Source organism: Lycium barbarum, chromosome 2 (genome assembly GCF_019175385.1).
Source record: "Lycium barbarum isolate Lr01 chromosome 2, ASM1917538v2, whole genome shotgun sequence".
NCBI lineage: Eukaryota > Viridiplantae > Streptophyta > Magnoliopsida > Solanales > Solanaceae > Lycium > Lycium barbarum.
Window position 1 is genome coordinate 15,799,011 of NC_083338.1, and position 17,280 is coordinate 15,816,290.

General features: G+C 34.7%; 1 protein-coding gene across 3 annotated transcripts; it reads left to right on the plus strand.

Annotated features, from left to right (window-relative positions):
- The first annotated feature begins 3,646 nt into the window (after positions 1-3,646).
- Positions 3,647-10,697, plus strand: LOC132626255 (protein ADP-ribosyltransferase PARP3-like). 3 transcript variants are annotated; one of them, XM_060341063.1, is made up of 19 exons: positions 3,647-3,834; positions 5,328-5,611; positions 6,327-6,488; positions 6,519-6,552; positions 6,629-6,745; positions 6,825-6,882; positions 6,961-7,030; positions 7,496-7,670; positions 7,748-7,881; positions 7,964-8,201; positions 8,286-8,413; positions 8,496-8,572; positions 8,651-8,811; positions 8,894-9,103; positions 9,184-9,286; positions 9,380-9,462; positions 9,534-9,677; positions 9,764-9,949; positions 10,334-10,697. In XM_060341063.1, the coding sequence occupies exons 1-19, from the start codon at positions 3,829-3,831 to the stop codon at positions 10,409-10,411; spliced, it is 2,448 nt and encodes an 815-aa protein (XP_060197046.1). In that variant the 5' UTR covers positions 3,647-3,828; the 3' UTR covers positions 10,412-10,697. The 3 variants fall into 3 exon arrangements, with proteins under 3 accessions (XP_060197046.1, XP_060197044.1, XP_060197045.1); XM_060341061.1 differs by having other exon boundaries at positions 3,648-3,834; positions 6,327-6,552; XM_060341062.1 differs by having other exon boundaries at positions 3,651-3,834; positions 6,327-6,552; positions 9,767-9,949.
- Positions 10,698-17,280: the final 6,583 nt, after the last annotated feature.

The window sequence follows — 17,280 nt, forward strand, 5'->3', positions numbered from 1 at the left end:
CTAATTTAGCTATACGGTCAACAGATTTATACGACCTACCAATACAAACTACATGTTAATGTACCCTAAAAATATCTAATGCGACCTACAATATGGGTGACTTTGATTAAAACATTGAATTATCTCAATTCTACATACATCTAGTTAACTATTCGGTCAACTTATTTATAAGACCTACCAATACAAACTACATGTTAATGTAGCCTATAAATATCTTATACGACCTACAGTATGGTTGACTTTGATTGAAACATTAAATTATCTCAATTTAGTTAAGTATTAAATTTAAAAAATGAAGTAGCCAGTAGTCAACACTATGTTTGACTCTAATTGGAATATTAAATTATCTCAAATTAGCTAAGTATTAGATATAATTGAGTAGCAATTAGAAGGCATTGATTTATTTCAATCAATTTCTTTTAAAAAAAAAAACAGAAAAGGTAACAAACAATCAACACTATGATTGACTTTGAATGAAAGATTTAATTTAGTAAAAATTTAGATAAGTACTAGATATGATTGAGGAACAATTAGCAAATTTTGATTTCATTCAATCAATTTTAAAAAAAAAAAAGACAAACAATGAATGAAACAAGCATTCAACGCTACGATCGACTGTAATAACATTGAATTATTTCAATTTAGCTAAATATTATATAGGATTAAGTAAAAAAATTACTAAGTTTTGATTCAATTCAATCATTTTTTAAACAAAATAAACGGGATTTCTTCAAAAAATAAAAATAAAATTAAAAATACGCAACTTTTGTATGTAATTTTGATTTTTTTTCCTGGTGTTTATAAAATATTCATAGGGTATATTAACATGTACTCAGGTTTTATTGGTAGGCCGCATAACTAGGTCGACGTATACCTAAACTAGGTGTATGTATAAAACAAATTAGAGGGAAAACATGAACTGAATCATTACACAAGATCAATTTATGAGTTCTAGGTATTGGAAGAATGAAAAACTTAAACATATTTAAGTGTAATAATTGCTTTGTCTCGGAGAGAAAAAATTTGAAAAAAAAAATGTCAGATGTTTGAGCCACTTTTCATTAAGAATAAAGTGGAATTTGTGTCAAAACGAGCTGTGTCATTTAACACTAACCTACGCAAAAACCAACAATTTGCAATATCTTGGAAACAGAAACTGGGATCTCTGCAGAAGAAACCTCAAGACTTTGGAAGCAACAAAATTGTAATTATCATTTCTGTGTGCTTTTGAAACTTCCAAAGTAATTGAGCATGGCACGACCACCTCACAAGTCACAAGTTCCCGTGCTGCAAATTAGAACAACTTCTAGAGTATTAGTACTACTTTATGATGTTGTAGCAGCTGTGATTCATCAGTGAAGATAAATGGAGTATGCTTATGGCAGAAGTATCCTGAAGCTCTTCATGTATAGGGCATGTCAGTTTTTGAAATTCAAAGAAGTTACTAGTACATTGAAATACCATCAGTGCAATCTACTCTGTTAATTAGTTGTTGTCTACAAAAATAGTGATTTAGTGCCACTTGTGTTAAAGCCAACAAAAAAAAAAAAGTGCAACTTGTGAATAAAATATTAAGATTGGATAGGATTTGGACAATAAAAAGAGCAAAAATTTGAAAATTATGCTGTGTTCATACTCCATACTCAGCCAAAATGTTGCTATTTATGTGTATAGGCTTCAATTCAATACTTAGCCCACTAACTTGAAGCACTATCTCCATGTCCAGCATGATCTAGGAGAATCACTAAACCATATTGTTTACTGTTTAGAATAAACATCCACTAACTTATCCTCTTCAACCCTTTACTTATTTTACTCCACTTCACTCGATCTTGGAGTTGGATCAGTAGTACTGTCTAACTTGATTTTTGAAAAATCAGTAGTGCTTTCACTTATTTTCATGTTATTTAATACACCCTCCAACCAAGTTGATGGTAAATTAATAGCAGGCCAAGTTTTTAGAAAGTTAAAAATATATGTTTTTAAAGAGAAAGTTGAGATGTATGATCAAGCTTTCGGGAAAAAAATAAGTATTTTTGAATAAGAGCGTAAACTGATCTTTTTGAAAATAAAAAATGTATGTTTATTTTTGAAGCACTTTTGAAACATTAGTCAAGCACAAATATAGTTCTAATATTGGTAAACATGTTTTTTTTCAAATTAATTAGCAAAAAAAAAAAAGTTGATCTCTAAAAATATTTTTGTCGAAAATACTGATAAAAGCACTTTTCAAATAAGCAGATTATTTTGATTGTCCAAGATTACGTAAGAAAACCATCTATTCCACTGACCACGGACGTGACTTTTCACTCTTCGACAAAAAGCAACTTCATTCCTCAGCTAACATAATAATAATTAAAAAAGAAAACGACTAGCACACTATGAGCCTGTTTGGATTAGCCCAAAAAAATGACTTTTAAGCATAAATGTTTAAAGTACTTTTAAGTGTTAAAGTTATTTTATAAATAAACAGTTATGTGTTTAAATAAAAGTGCTTAAAGGGTTTTAGAAGTAAAGGTAGTATTGGAATTAACAGAAAATATAAGGAATAAAAAAGTAAAGTTGTTGGTCAAATCAAAATGACTTTTAAGCAAAAAAAAAAAAAATTTGGGGTTGAGCAACTTCTTGGTTTTGATTTCTTTTAAGCACTTTTTAACTTAATTTAAGCTATTTTCTATTTTTATTAAATACTCAAATAAGTTAAAAATGACTTATAAGCTGATTTGACCAACTTATAAGTCAATCCAAACGGGCTCTATAACTTTTCTCTTTGCAGATGTGCACATAAATCACAATATTTCGCTACCTCAATAATTTTGATCATTGCTCATCACATTAATGCCATCTCCACCTCAACGGTATAGACAGCACATCTAATTAGTATGCAACAAATAATTTTTTAGCAATGTAATGACCCATTGCGCATGTAATTTATGGAAGGCATGCCATTAACCGATGTCATGTGTAAAACTCATCCATTCTTAATTAGAAATTAATTTAAAATTTAAAATCAGAATTCTCAAAATTTAATTTCGTCTAAATAATTCTAGATAAGAAGTCTATTTCGCTTTATAGATATTTTCCTAATGTTTATTTTTTTATACTTAACTTCTGATAAGTTTCGTTAGTCTTTGACAATATCAAGATATAGTGTCATCAATTATCTAGCTATAATGTATGAACTTGAGTCCTTTAATTGCAAGTGACTTTGAATAGTAATTGTGCGCTTTATTGCTGACAAAAAATAGGTACCAGTATCTCGAATTGAGTTACTGAATCTTGTAATAGAACATCAGTTAATTGCAAAAGAAATACAATTTTTAAGATTCACGCTTAAGTAAGTGTCTAGTATACTAACTAAACTAAGGTACGTAATTAGAGCGAGGAACATCAGGTTATAACAAAGCAACAGAGGTTAAATAGCTCTACACAATATAAATATGAATTAAAGGGAACAAATTTTGAATATAATGTGATTAAATATTTGTTTTATGGAAGACAACAAAAAAGCATTTCTTAATTACGAAGTAAACAATGTAAGGAACAAATGTCCTTGCATGTAACAGCTAGTTTGTACACTTGTCAACTTATTTTCACGAGACACATAGCACGTCTCACTCTCTTTGTTGGCAACTGTAAAATGAGTTTAAACTTTCACTTCACTTCTGTACTTCTTGTTCTATATACCACGTGGAGTGTAAAGAATTTCGAGAAAAATAGCTTCAACTTTTGTTCTGATTAAGTCCCTAGAATATTTATAAGAGGCAAAGTACTTGTTTTAATTTGACTCCTGCTGATTCAAGTGGTGACCAAAAGGGGAATATAAAAATGAAGGTTCGTTCTATACTTCTGATTTTACTACTTTTCACTTTATTTTCACTGAATCTTCAAAATAGAAGTTTGATTTTTGTACCTTTGGTGTTAGTTTTCAATTAGTCACTCTCACTTTTCTCAGAGAAATTTTGGATTTTACCCAAATTGGTAGTAGTACAACTAAGGAGAATTCTTGAAATTGTAGTAGCAAAATACTATGCATGTGTTTATTTTTGTAAGTTTGTGGATGTAGTGCATATTTAGTGGATTGTAAGTCAGTAAATTTTTTGGTTTAAGTTACTAGTTCATACTAGATATGGGAAATAACGCCTCATAAATCATGCTACTGATGGTGTTAATGCATCCTGTTAGTGGTTGAGTTAATTAGATAACTTTGACGCCTTTAAATATATATTGACATATGCTGTAGTATTCCGTCCCAATTTATGTGGCGGACAGTTTTTCTTTTCTAAAATATAAATAATATTCTTTTCATATTTTATATTATTAATTATTGTGATTTATAACATTTTTTTTATGTAATAATTTTCAAATATGTAAATTTTATTTTAAAAACATTTATCTATTTGGCTTTTTTCACCTTTTTGGAAAAAAAGTTTACTTTATTTGAAAATCAGTGTTTCTCCGTGGAAATTTCAAATACAACCTGAAGTTCTATTTGAGATTTGAAAAATACCTAAAATCTTTGTTTGAATATTCAAACAACCAAATATTCTTTGAAAAAACTATAAACAAACACAACTCCATCGCCAACTCCAACTTCAAGTCAAAATTCCAAATGAAGTGAAAAATATTTGATCTTCATGGCCAAACGCCTACTTAAAGATCTTATGTCCGTATTCACGATCAACATTAAGAAATTTGACACATAATTTGGGACAGAGGGAGTATTTGGTTTATGTGTGAGAAGATTGCAGCAAACGTTTCTTTGCTCTAAATGTATAATTCGAGTAAGAACTTTTGGAACATTGTCTTGGAGGGTTTTAACTTATATATGCTAACAGTAATTTTACACACCAGCTCTGTAATTTAACATGATGTAGCACCTAGTCTGTTAGTAATTTCACTTTTTACGGATGCTACCTGTAATTATCTTTTAGCTAATTCTGAGTGTGTTGAAGTTACAACAACTAATAGTACTCCCTCCTCCCAAGATACTAGTCACGTTTCGGTTCTCGAGAGTCAATTAGACTAATTTTCGGAGCTAAATTAGATTAGTTTAATTCATTGTTTTAAAATTAAAATTTAGATATGCAGAAATTATACAAAAAAGTACTATAAGTTGCAATTATTTTCATATCAATATGACAAAAAATACATCTTAAAATGTTGGTCAAAGTTCAAGTAGTTAGACTCTTGAGAAGCGAAATGTCACAAGTATTTTGGGTCGAAGGGAGTACGTTTTTGTCTCAAAAAAGTTGGGGTCGGCTAAAAACAGTAGTGAACTCGAAAATGTGCTAACAAAAGTAGTATTGTACTTTATGCATGTGAAGGTTCACGAGACTCGATCTCAAGCGCATGCAGCAAGTGAAGAGAAAAAGGTGACGAGGAAACAAAAGGCAGAGAGCAAGAGCCAAGACTCTGCCTCACCCAAAAAGGCAAAAACTGAAGAAGATGCTGGCCCGGAAGATGGAAAATCGATGGCCGATATTAAAGCCGAGTTTGAGAAGTTCTGTAAGACTATAATCGAGCATCTCTCAGTCAAGCAAATGCGTGAAATCCTTGAAGCAAATGGCCAGCATTCCGCTGGTGACGATGATGCTGTTGTTCCTAGATGGTAAGTAAATACAGTGTGTTAAAAAAAAATGTTGCACCATAATGACTGTATAATTGAGATGAACTTCTGCATCATAAAGGTGATGAATATTATTCACTCTGATTCATTTTCTGTGGCATTAGTACAATTTATGGTGTCAAAAAAGTGGTTCTTCTTTTTAACAATTGTTCTTTCCGAGTATTTTTAATATTTTGAATCTTTAACTATTGTATAGTTTCTAAATATGTAAATTTAGTTTAATATATATATATATATTTGCACTGTATAGCCGTCCACCAAAATAATAGCCCCTAAATGTATATTTTTTGTATATTAATGTATGTATACATATACATATTTTATACATAACTAGAGTATATTTTTTGTACATATGGCTAGCAGTTGTAGTTATTTTGACAAGCGGCCAAATGTGTAACTTTCCCTTTCAAAAATTTTATATTTGAAACCAGAACGACTCCAAATCCCGCTACATAAAAATGGAACGGAGGTAGTGTATATAATCTATAATAATATTGGACCGAGATAGACTAAAGTTGAGTGACCGGACCTATGTGAATTCAATTATTCATATAGCTGAATTTTAGACTAAAGTTGAGTGACCGGACCTATGTGAATTCAATTATTCATATAGCTGATCTTAAAATTGAGGCATAGTTATTGTTGTTTCATGCGCGGTTTATTGTGATTCTTCCTTACTCAACCTTCTCTTGCACAGTCAAGACATAATGTTCTTTGGGCCGCTGGACAATTGTCCCATTTGTGGTGGCAAGTTGGAATGTGATGGCGACAGTTATCATTGTGTTGGAGATTATAGCGAGTGGTCGAGTTGTATTTACAGCACTAGGGAACCACCAAGAAGAGACGAGTCTCTCAAACTCCCTAAATCTGTTGAAAGTACTCCGATCTCCCCTAAATCTGTTGAAAGTACTCCGATCTCCGATGTAATGTCGTAAAACTTCTCTTTACATCTCTTGTTGTGAGATGGAAAAATTTGACCATTTCTGTATGTTCTCGTAGCTGATCAAGAAATGTGGAGACCCCAAAAAGAGCCGTCCCCGAAGGGAAATATCTGCCCCAAGAAAGCCATTTGATGGAATGATGATATCTCTAGCTGGTCGTCTCACTCGAACCCATGTATGTACTTCAGTTTATGTCAATTTGGCCTCATTTTCATGTATGTTCATGTTGATAAGAGTTTGTTCTCTCTGCACAGCAATACTGGAAATCGAAAATTGAGAAATATGGTGGAAAAGTGAACAACGCTATCACTGGTAACTGTTCAGTTTAATTTTGTTATGTATTTTGACTTTCCTAAGTTGCTTGGAAACTAAAAGTGTTCCCTCTGGCAGGGGTGTCTTGCCTAGTAGTTTCTCCAGCTGAGCGAGATCGCGGTGGCTCATCTAAAGTAGCTGAAGCTGTGTATGTATATTTAATTGACACTTCATTAGTTGGATTAATTATTGGGCCTTTCATATTGTAACGATAGGTGCCAGAGGTGGATCCAGTATTTGATCTTGCTAAATTTAATTTTTATGTTCTTACCATTGAACCTATTGCACTTTTGCAATTATGGGCTTTGAACTTAATTTTATAGATAGAGAGAAATTGATGCATAATATGCACTCTAAAAATTAGAGAAATTGACATAAATGACCACCTACCAAAATAATAGCCAACAACTGTATATTTATGTACATTAATGCATAATATACATAAAATGTACATTTTGATACATAATAGTGTGTATTTATTGTATGTTTGGCTAAAGAATGTAATTATTTTTTGCCAACGGGTCAAATGTGTAACTTTCCCAAAAATTTATTGGGTTCAGCTGAACTGGGTGTGTTGCATTCGCCTCCGATATGAAGTATTATTGTTTCTCAGGGAGAAGGGTATACCCGTGGTGAGGGAGGCTTGGTTGAGTGATAGTATTGAAAAGGAACAAGCCCAGCCTTTAGATGCATACGACATTGCCAGTGACATTGCGGTAGAAGGTAGAGGTATTCCCCTTGATAAGATGGATCCGAGTGCGGAGGCACTCGAAACCATAACATCTGAGGTATGCTTGACCCTTTTACTCATTTTTGCTACTTAACTTTGAGGGTTGCTTCAAATATTGTCTTTTGTTTGTTGCAGCTTAAAGTGTTTGGAAAAAGAGGGGTCCACAAAGACACGAAGATGCAGGATGAAGGCGCAAGAATATTGGAGAAAGATGGGCTATTGTATAATTGTGCATTGTCTGTTTGCAACCAAAAGAACAAACTCAACAAGTAATGCCCGCAAGTTCTGCAGTTTTTTTAGTTCTTAAATAGTCTCTACTGCTACGGAAAGTGATTTTTCGAATTGGTGCAGCTTCTGTATTATGCAACTCATCATGTCACCGGAGAATCGTTTGCATATGTACTATAGAAAGGGAAAAATCGGTGATAGCATAAGAGCGGACGACAAGCTAGAGGAGTGGGAAAATGTTGATGATGCAATTAAGGAGTTTGCTAGGCTCTTTGAAGAGCTGACCGGAAATGAGTTTGAATCCTGGGAAAGGGAAAAGAAGATTCAGAAGAAACATCACAAGTTTTTCCCTATCGATATCGTATGTCCCTTCTTAAATAATTTTGTTCTTTGAAAACACTTATGTAGCATTTGCTAAACATTATAGCATGATTCAACTGTGTAGGATGATGGAGTAGAGGTTAGGCATGGAGCGCTCGGACTAAGGCAACTTGGTTCTGCCGCTGCACATAGTAAGCTTGATCCCGCGGTAGCAAATTTCATGAAAGTCCTTTGTAGTCAGGAGATCTACAGGTATTACTCCGTTCAAATTGCATGCGGTTTCTATCATTTTCTTGCACCTGAAACAAACTTAAGTCTCGTATGCTGGATGAAGGTATGCTTTAATGGAGCTGGGACATGATTCACCGGAAATTCCTACAGGGATGCTTACAGATCTTCATTTGAGAAGATGTAAGGCTTTCTGGACTTCATGCGTTTGTTATTCGAGGTAATGAACCTTCCAAGAATTCATATACCTTGCGTCTACAGGTGAAGAAATTATCCTGCATTTCGTGGAGAAAGTAAAAACAATGAAGGAGACAGGACAGGCAGCAGAGGGTGTTTGGTATGAGTTCAGTCAAAGATGGTTCACGCTCTTGCCGTCTACAAGGCCTTTTACTTTTAGGGACTATGCTGATCTTGCTGAGCATGTAAAATCCATTTCTGTGTTTTTCCCCAAATCTTTAGCATTATATATTTAGGTATTTATCTTACTGTTTGCAAATTATCAAGGCTGCATCTGCCTATGAAACTGTTCGGGACATCAATGTTGCCTCGCGTATTATAGAAGACATGTCTGGCTCTACGCTTGATGATCCTCTCTTTGAGCGTTACAAGAAACTAGGCTGTTCTGTTTCTCCCTTGGAGAAAGAATCAGATGACTACAAAATGATATCGAACTACTTGGAGAAAACTTACGAGCCGGTTAGAGTTGGAGATATGGTAAGATTTATTTTCCTTTCCAACTTGTCTCTTTCAAATTTTTGAGCCGTATGTATGGTCTAAAATGCATGTTTCACCAGAGCTATGGGGCATCAGTTGAGAATATATTTGCTGTTGAACTTAGCGCTTGCCCTTCCCTTGATGAGATCAAGAAATTGCCAAACAAAGCTCTTCTTTGGTGTGGTAAGTAATCTCTAAAAATTGGCATATACATCTGGGCTGATGATTGTTTCATGACGATGAATGCTATTGTTGATCAAATGATATTGACGTCAGGTACAAGGAGTTCAAATCTTTTGAGGCACTTGCAGAAAGGTTTCTTGCCTTCAGTTTGTTCACTTCCCGTGTCGGGATACATGGTAGAGAAATTCATCTACTACGAAATATTTTTAGTTTTACATATTCACTCACGGTTAATATATGTGAGCAGTTTGGAAGAGCCATCGTTTGCTCGGATGCTGCAGCAGAAGCAGCAAGATTTGGTTTCACAGCTATAGACAGGCCGGAAGGTTTCTTGGTATTAGCAGTTGCTTCGCTAGGAGAAGCAGTTAAAGAGTTTTCGAGTCCTCCTGAGGTAGTAAAGAGGTTATTGAAGAAAAATACGTACTCAAATATTAGTTTGTTGTTCGATCTGATCGTCTTATTTTTTATATTTGCGAGCAGGATACTGGAGACTTGGAAGAGAAGAAAATTGGAGTAAAAGGACTTGGAAGGAAGAAGACCGATGAGAACGAGCATTTTGTCTGGAAGGATGATATTAAAGTACCTTGTGGTAAGCTGATTCCGTCGGAGCACAAGGATAGCGTCCTCGAGTACAATGAATATGCTGTCTATGACCCAAAACAGGTAAAAGACATTATACCATTGTCAATATATGAGATTAGTAACATGGATGAATTTTATTTTTTAACGTCGTAAAGTGTATGCAAGTTGGATCCAAATCATGGAGGCTATTGCTTGTTTGTGGTTAGAAGTTTAATTAATATAGGGAAAATTACCTTTTTGGACCATCTAAAAAAATAATAGCTGACAAATGTATATGTTTTGTGTATAGAGTATAAATATACATGTAATATACATATTTTATACATAAATATACATAATCAGTGTATATGTTTGTATGTTTTGGCTAACGCTCGTAAATAATTTCGGCTGACGGCCCAAAAATGAAAAACCCTTTAGCTTACGCTCTTGTTTTATTGACATTTTACTATTGTTCTTTTTCTCAAGGTGAGCATAAGGTACTTGGTGGCAGTGAAGTTTGACGAGCAAGGTGTAGTATGTGATACAACTGAGCCCGAGCAATAGTGGAAAATGGACCAGACAAGTGTTGTGCATGACTGCATGCCATATTTTGCTTCTTCTCCTATGCTTACCACAAGGGACTTTAGTGGTTTTTGTTTTTGGCAAGGAAGGAAAATGACTTTGTTTTGTGGATGATGTACGTAGTTCCCTTATGTGGTAGATGTTAACCTCGTTTTGTGTATGATGTACATAGTTCTCTTATGTTGTAGATGTTAAGCTGTTCCCTTTTCTTTTACTTATTGCTGCAACTACTTTGTGTTGGTCCATGTATGACCACACGCTCTTTCTTTGTCCTGAAATATTTCTCATTTTCTGGCCCATTTGACATTATTTATTGTCGAAGCTTTCGGCTATCTGTTCCTCATATTCTAGGAGCCAGGCACACTATTTCTAAAATGAAAAGTAAATGAGTTTATTAATAAGGAATCAATCAAGATAAGTATAGTATTCGAATTAAAAGATCTGTCTCGAAGCCCTGGTGGCATCTTGCTTCAAGTTGAGTGCGCACCCCTCTAAAAATCTCTTAAGACATGAGAAATGATCGACGTAGCATCGTCCGGATCGAAATTGTAATATTAAAATATTTAGAGGTTAAATAAAGAAAATTAGGAGCTAAACATAAACAAAAGAGGTTTTCCAAAAGGATAAGTCATACCTGATTCCCTCAGGCTCGATGAGGAGTCTGTTATACATGCTCTCACGCCAGGTTGTGGAGCATCATGACCATGTGTAGCTGAGTGATTCGTGGTAAGAGTGTCGGGCTCAGAGCTACTATCTCAAAGGTAAAGATCTAATAGACCAAACTAATGGGGTATTCTCCGAAGTAGCATGTGATCTAATCGGGCTAGGAATGGGGTATTCTCCGAAGTAGCATGTGATCTAATCGGGCTAGGAGTAGTTGTCGGAGTTCCACTAGATGGCAATCGCTGAGGTATGAAAGGCAACTGAGTGAAGCCTTGTGGAGCAGCATAATCCGTCGGCACACCATCAGAGGGGTGTAGAAGCGTTTGACTGTAGCCTTGGGTCAGCCAAGTATAGTGATGCAACAAAGCGGCCTATGGTGGGAGAGATGGCGGCGGGGAGTTAGATCTAATATGTATTGCTATGTTTGATGACAAAAGGTTATATCGCTATAAATGGTAAATATTAATCTATTATAGCATGACCATATAAAAAGCCCTAGGTACCACACACGACACATTTAAGCCAAAAAGTTATGAATGGCAGTAACACGCAAGGCCTATATTAGTATTTCCTAAGTCCTAATTCTAGCCCTAATCAAAATAAACTCATAGGTCAGAGGGCAGTTAGTGAGCGTCTGAGAGAGATTGTGCGAGCAACATCAGCAACTAGCGACCGCCGATGGCGATTCTTATTCACGTTGTCAAGGTACATATTTTCTCTACTATCTATTCCAAATAGTTTCTTTTCGTGTGCATCTTCGATGGTTGGCTTGAAATGACATTTTTGCTTGATTTCGAATTTCTATTTTTGAGAAATCTGACAAATAATAGCAGCATTCAGGAAGTTGTTGCAAATCTACTGGATTTTGCTGCCTCAAACCCCAGTACCTCAAGAGTCTTATTCCAACTTCCTGTGACCAGCATATTCCTCTTTGGAATCCAAGCCAATTCATTGACTGGAAGGTCATGTTAGACTACCAGATTGGGGAAACATTTTCGCTTGCTTCTCATAATCTTCAGAGAGGACAGTTGTTCCATCACCATTCCAAACCTGTGATACAACATGGATTAAATCTAGTTTATAGCGAGGCTGCTCTCTATGAGTTGTTGGATAGCCACAGAATGATTGTGTTTGATAGCAAGGCTACTCTGTATGAGTTGTTGGATAGGCACGGAATGATTGTGTCTGATAGCGAGGCTGCTCTGTATGGAAAGTAGATGGTCGATAGACATAGGGTTGTTGCAGCGAAAATGGTAGTGTTCCCACAGTACACGGTATTTTAGGCCCTCTCCAAAAGCAGACCAGATAACCCTCTCCGTTCACACAATAATGTGGGCGCCTTTTCAACCATTTTTGCTCGTGCTATTGCCCCCAGAAATTCTTGAATTTCTTATACTTGCTACAAAAGATGGTTTTTTAGCTGTTGCAAATTAATGAGATTGATCATTACTAAACAAAATTATTTTACATGAAAGAGAGATCAGAGATATATCTTTTCAAATTTATTAAGAAAAATAAGTATCATAAATTTAAATGTGCATGTATTTTGTCGCTTTGAGATTCACATTGATTATTCACACACGTGTGCTATATTCTTTATGTATAATTATTTTATTCAAAGCTTCTATTTATTTTGTTATATCGATAGTATTTTACAAAATCATGTACTACATGATTGGCATACACATGCAGCACACGTGACGAGAAACTAATATAAGTATACCTGCCTAGCTTCTTCTCTTCACACTTAGCTTCAAAGAAGAAAAATGCATAATTTATAAACTGCACGCAACTAAAGATGAGGCTTTTACTAGAGATCACATCTGAGTTGCATAACGATCTCGGCATGGTTCCATTGGATGGAGTTAATGATCCAGACATGCCTTACTTTTTTAAGATTTGTAATTTTGTAGATTCTCATTTTGTTTATAAGGATTATTTATTAGATCAACTTTTCTTACTTTCTCACTATTAAACATAGGGCCAAAATCGAAAAACATGATCGACAAAAAAATCGACTGCCGTCAATCGTTAACAAATACCATAAAATTAGTTTTATAGAAATCGATCGATGTCGTTTGATTTTTTAAAATCCTAGGCATATCCTAATTTGTCGCTTGACCCTTTTTTGAAATCTTTTTTAATTTTTTTTAAAAAATCGAACGACATCGATCGATTTCTATAAAGCTAATTTTATGGTATTTGTTAACGATTGACGGCAGTCGATTTTTTTGTCGGTCATGTTTTTCGATTTTGGCCCTATGTTTAATTGTGAGAAAGTAAGAAAAGTTGATCTACTAAATAATCCTTATAAACAAAATGAGAATCTACAAAATTACAAATCTTAAAAAAGTAAGGCATGTCTGGATCATTAACTCCGTCCAATGGAACCATGCCGAGATCGTTATGCAACTCAGATGTGATCTCTAGTAAAAGCCTCATCTTTAGTTGCGTGCAGTTTATAAATTATGCATTTTTCTTCTTTGAAGCTAAGTGTGAAGAGAAGAAGCTAGGCAGGTATACTTATATTAGTTTCTCGTCACGTGTGCTGCATGTGTATGCCAATCATGTAGTACATGATTTTGTAAAATACTATCGATATAACAAAATAAATAGAAGCTTTGAATAAAATAATTATACATAAAGAATATAGCACAAATGTGTGTGAATAATCAATGTGAATCTCAATGCGACAAAATACATGCATATTTAAATTTATGATACTTATTTTTCTTAATAAATTTGAAAAGATATATCTCTGATCTCTCTTTCATGTAAAATAATTTTGGTAAGTAATGATCAATCTCATTAATTTGCAACAACTAAAAAACCATCTTTTGTAGCAAGTATAAGAAATTCAAGAATTTCTGGGGGCAATAGCACGAGCAAAAATGGTTGAAAAGGCGCCCACATTATTGTGTGAACGGAGAGGGTTATCTGGTCTACTTTTGGAGAGGGCCTAAAATACCGTGTATTGTGGGAACACTACCATTTTCGCTGCAACAACCCTATGTCTATGGACCATCTGCTTTCCATACAGAGCAGCCTCGCTATCAGACACAATCATTCCGTGCCTATCCAACAACTCATACAGAGCAGCCTCGCTATTAACTAGATTTAATCCATGTTGTATCACAGGTTTGGAATAGTGATGGGACAACTGTCCTCTCTGGAGACTATGAGAAGCAAGCGAAAATGTTGCCCCAATCTGGTAGTCAACATGACTTTCCAGTCAATGAATTGGCTTGGATTCCAAAGAGGAATATGCTGGTCACAGGAAGTTGGAATAAGACTCTGAGGTACTGAGGTTTGAGGCAGCAAAATCCAGTAGATTTGCAACAACTTCCTGAATGCTGCTATGCACTTAATGTGAAACATCCTCAGACTGAGTTAAAGACATCACCAAAGTATCAAACATCCTCAGAGAAAATGTCTTTTGTTGTTCTGTACATGCGACACATTTGTGTTCTATCTTTTGATTTCTCTATATGCAGTCATGCAGTTAATTCATGGGAGTAGGAGTTTAAGCTTTGAATACTCAAAAAAAAAATGTGACTATATATGAAACATACACAAGCAATATACAAGTTGCTAGTAAAGCCGCTTAAAGTCCTAATTAAATGGCGTCCTAGGCATATACTAATTTGCCTCGACCGTTTTTTGATTTTTTTTTTTAATGTAAAAAAAACCGAACAACATCTATCAATTTTTGTAAAACTAATTTTATGGTATTTGTTAACGATTGAGCTCAGTCAGTTTCTCATTTTCTCAGTTTCTGGTGCTAACAAAACCAACCTAGCACAGTTGATTATATTAAAACAAATGTTAGAATTGAACCGATCGGTCGCAGTCAATTTTTTCCAATTTTGGCCATGTGTTTAGTAGCGAGAAAATAAGAACATTTGATCTACTAATTAATCCTTATAAACAAATGTGAATCTACAAAACTTAATTAAAATCAAATCTTAAAAAAGTAAGGCATGTCCGGATCATTAACTCCATCCAAAGGAACCATGCCGAGAACTTTATGCAACTCAAATGTGATCTCTGGTAAAAGTCTCTTCTTTAGTTGTCTGCAGTTTATAAATAACGCATTTTCTTCTTTTAGCTAAGTGAAGAGAATAAGATCAGCATGTATACTTATACTAGTTTCTCACTACGTGCGTTGCACGTGTATGTCAATCATGTAGTACATGATTTTGTATAACAATATCGACATTACTAACTATAAGCTTTGAATAAAATAATTATACATAAAGAATATAGCACAAATGTCTGTGAATAATCAATGTGAAGCTCAATGCGATAAATGGTCTGTTATACCCCATTTTAACCGGGTTAAAGTAGAGTACAACATATTGGTGATTCCTATTTCTGTTCATTTTAAGGAGTTAATTAAAGTACAGGAGTCGCCACCTAATTATTTATGGTAAATTAGGACACCTAAAGTTTATTATTTATCTAAAGTTGATTTTAAAGTCTACGAAACCAAATGATTCTAGGTAAGAGTTCAATTAGTCTAAAGAGAAGGTATTAGGCACCCTTTAAGACCCATTAACAATGGTTAACCGACCGGACTTATGTTAATTAATTAAGGCTAAAATGTAGATGTAATATTTAAATATTTAAGAGAATATCTTGTAAGTATTGCTAAAGTTGTAGATAGAAATAGTATGTCATTTAAAATAAAACTTGTAGAAAAGTAATAGTTGCTTAAAAGAGTTTAGTTACAAACAACTAAAAACGGGATGTGTAACGTTTATATGTATTTGGAGAAAATGAGTTATGTCAACTAACAAATTAAAAAGAGTTATTTAATAAAATTCCAAATGTTTTATAGAAAGACTATTAGCAATGTAAACTGTGCGAAGGTTGTTTTAAAACAAATATGTATTTCAAGTGTTGGAAAGAAGCTAAAGTGGAAGAATTATCCGCTGAACTAATTTGCCTTTTTATTTCTTAGAATAAGCTAACGTTAGTGTAAAATTTGTGAGGTCCCACTAATTCACTAGAATTCACCTAAATTAGGAAAACAAAATAAGATGAGATGTTAGTCATACAAAGCAGAAAAAAATACACAACAATAAAAATAAGGAAGAGAGGAAAAGGTTAAATGGATCTGGCCCATTTGTTAAGGCCCAACTGCTGCAAACTGTTCACATTATTGGGCTTAAGCCCAATAATTTTCTTTACATTGCTGCTGTGGGTTGTCCCTGTTTATTGGCTTTGGCCCAGATTCTTGTTTTCTATTTGTGCTATGGACAGAGGCTGGATAGGAAAGAGGTCATGCTGTTACGTTGGGCTTTTAGCCCAACACCGGATACGGGAGAAGGCGAGTCCCCTCGGACTCATATGTGATGTTCATGCATAAGAACAAAAGAAAATGATTAGTATATTATCAATGAATAAGGTTAAGCATATACAATGTAAACTAAAAAAAATCAGTAGCTTGTGTATATGGTGTATATGCCATGTATATCGCATAGCAGTAGCATAATAGCAAAGAGGAAGAAGGAGAGTAGAAGGGTTTCGCATTAGTTCAATATCAGTACGCACATATATAATGGTGCACTTTGACATAATACAAACATTTATCGACGGTGGAAAACTCATGACCAGTATAAAAATGACATGCGATGAACCATTTGTCTTGTTTTAGTCATGAAGATGTTTAAGCATGGATAAATTGTAGTCTAAACTATCCAAGAGGGAAATGACTCTCCAATCCCTTAAATCGCAGGATGGGATAACCACAAAATAAGATGCAACACAAACACTAGAAAATAGGCAAACTTGCACAGTAGTGGCAGTGTACTCCACAAAACTAACTGGCTGCATCCCATACTAATGCACAGAAAAAGAAGTGGCAATGAACAATGCAGGGAAAACTGCACAATATGCCTCGGCAAACTGCATCTGCACAGCAGTGTCAGTGAACAACATTAACTACAAACATGCCTAGGCGACAGCAGCTATTAGCAGTGACACTGAACTTCACAAAATTGACCACGATACTAATCATACAACTTTCAGATAAAAGAAGAGACACCAATGCTTGCTTCTGCCCAACAGCAACTGTCATCACATTTTCACTAAGCTAAATTCCCAAAATATCAAACGACAGGGAGGGGGGGGGGGGGGGGGGGGGGGGGGGGGGGGGGGGGACAGAGGGCAATATCATTCTTCCA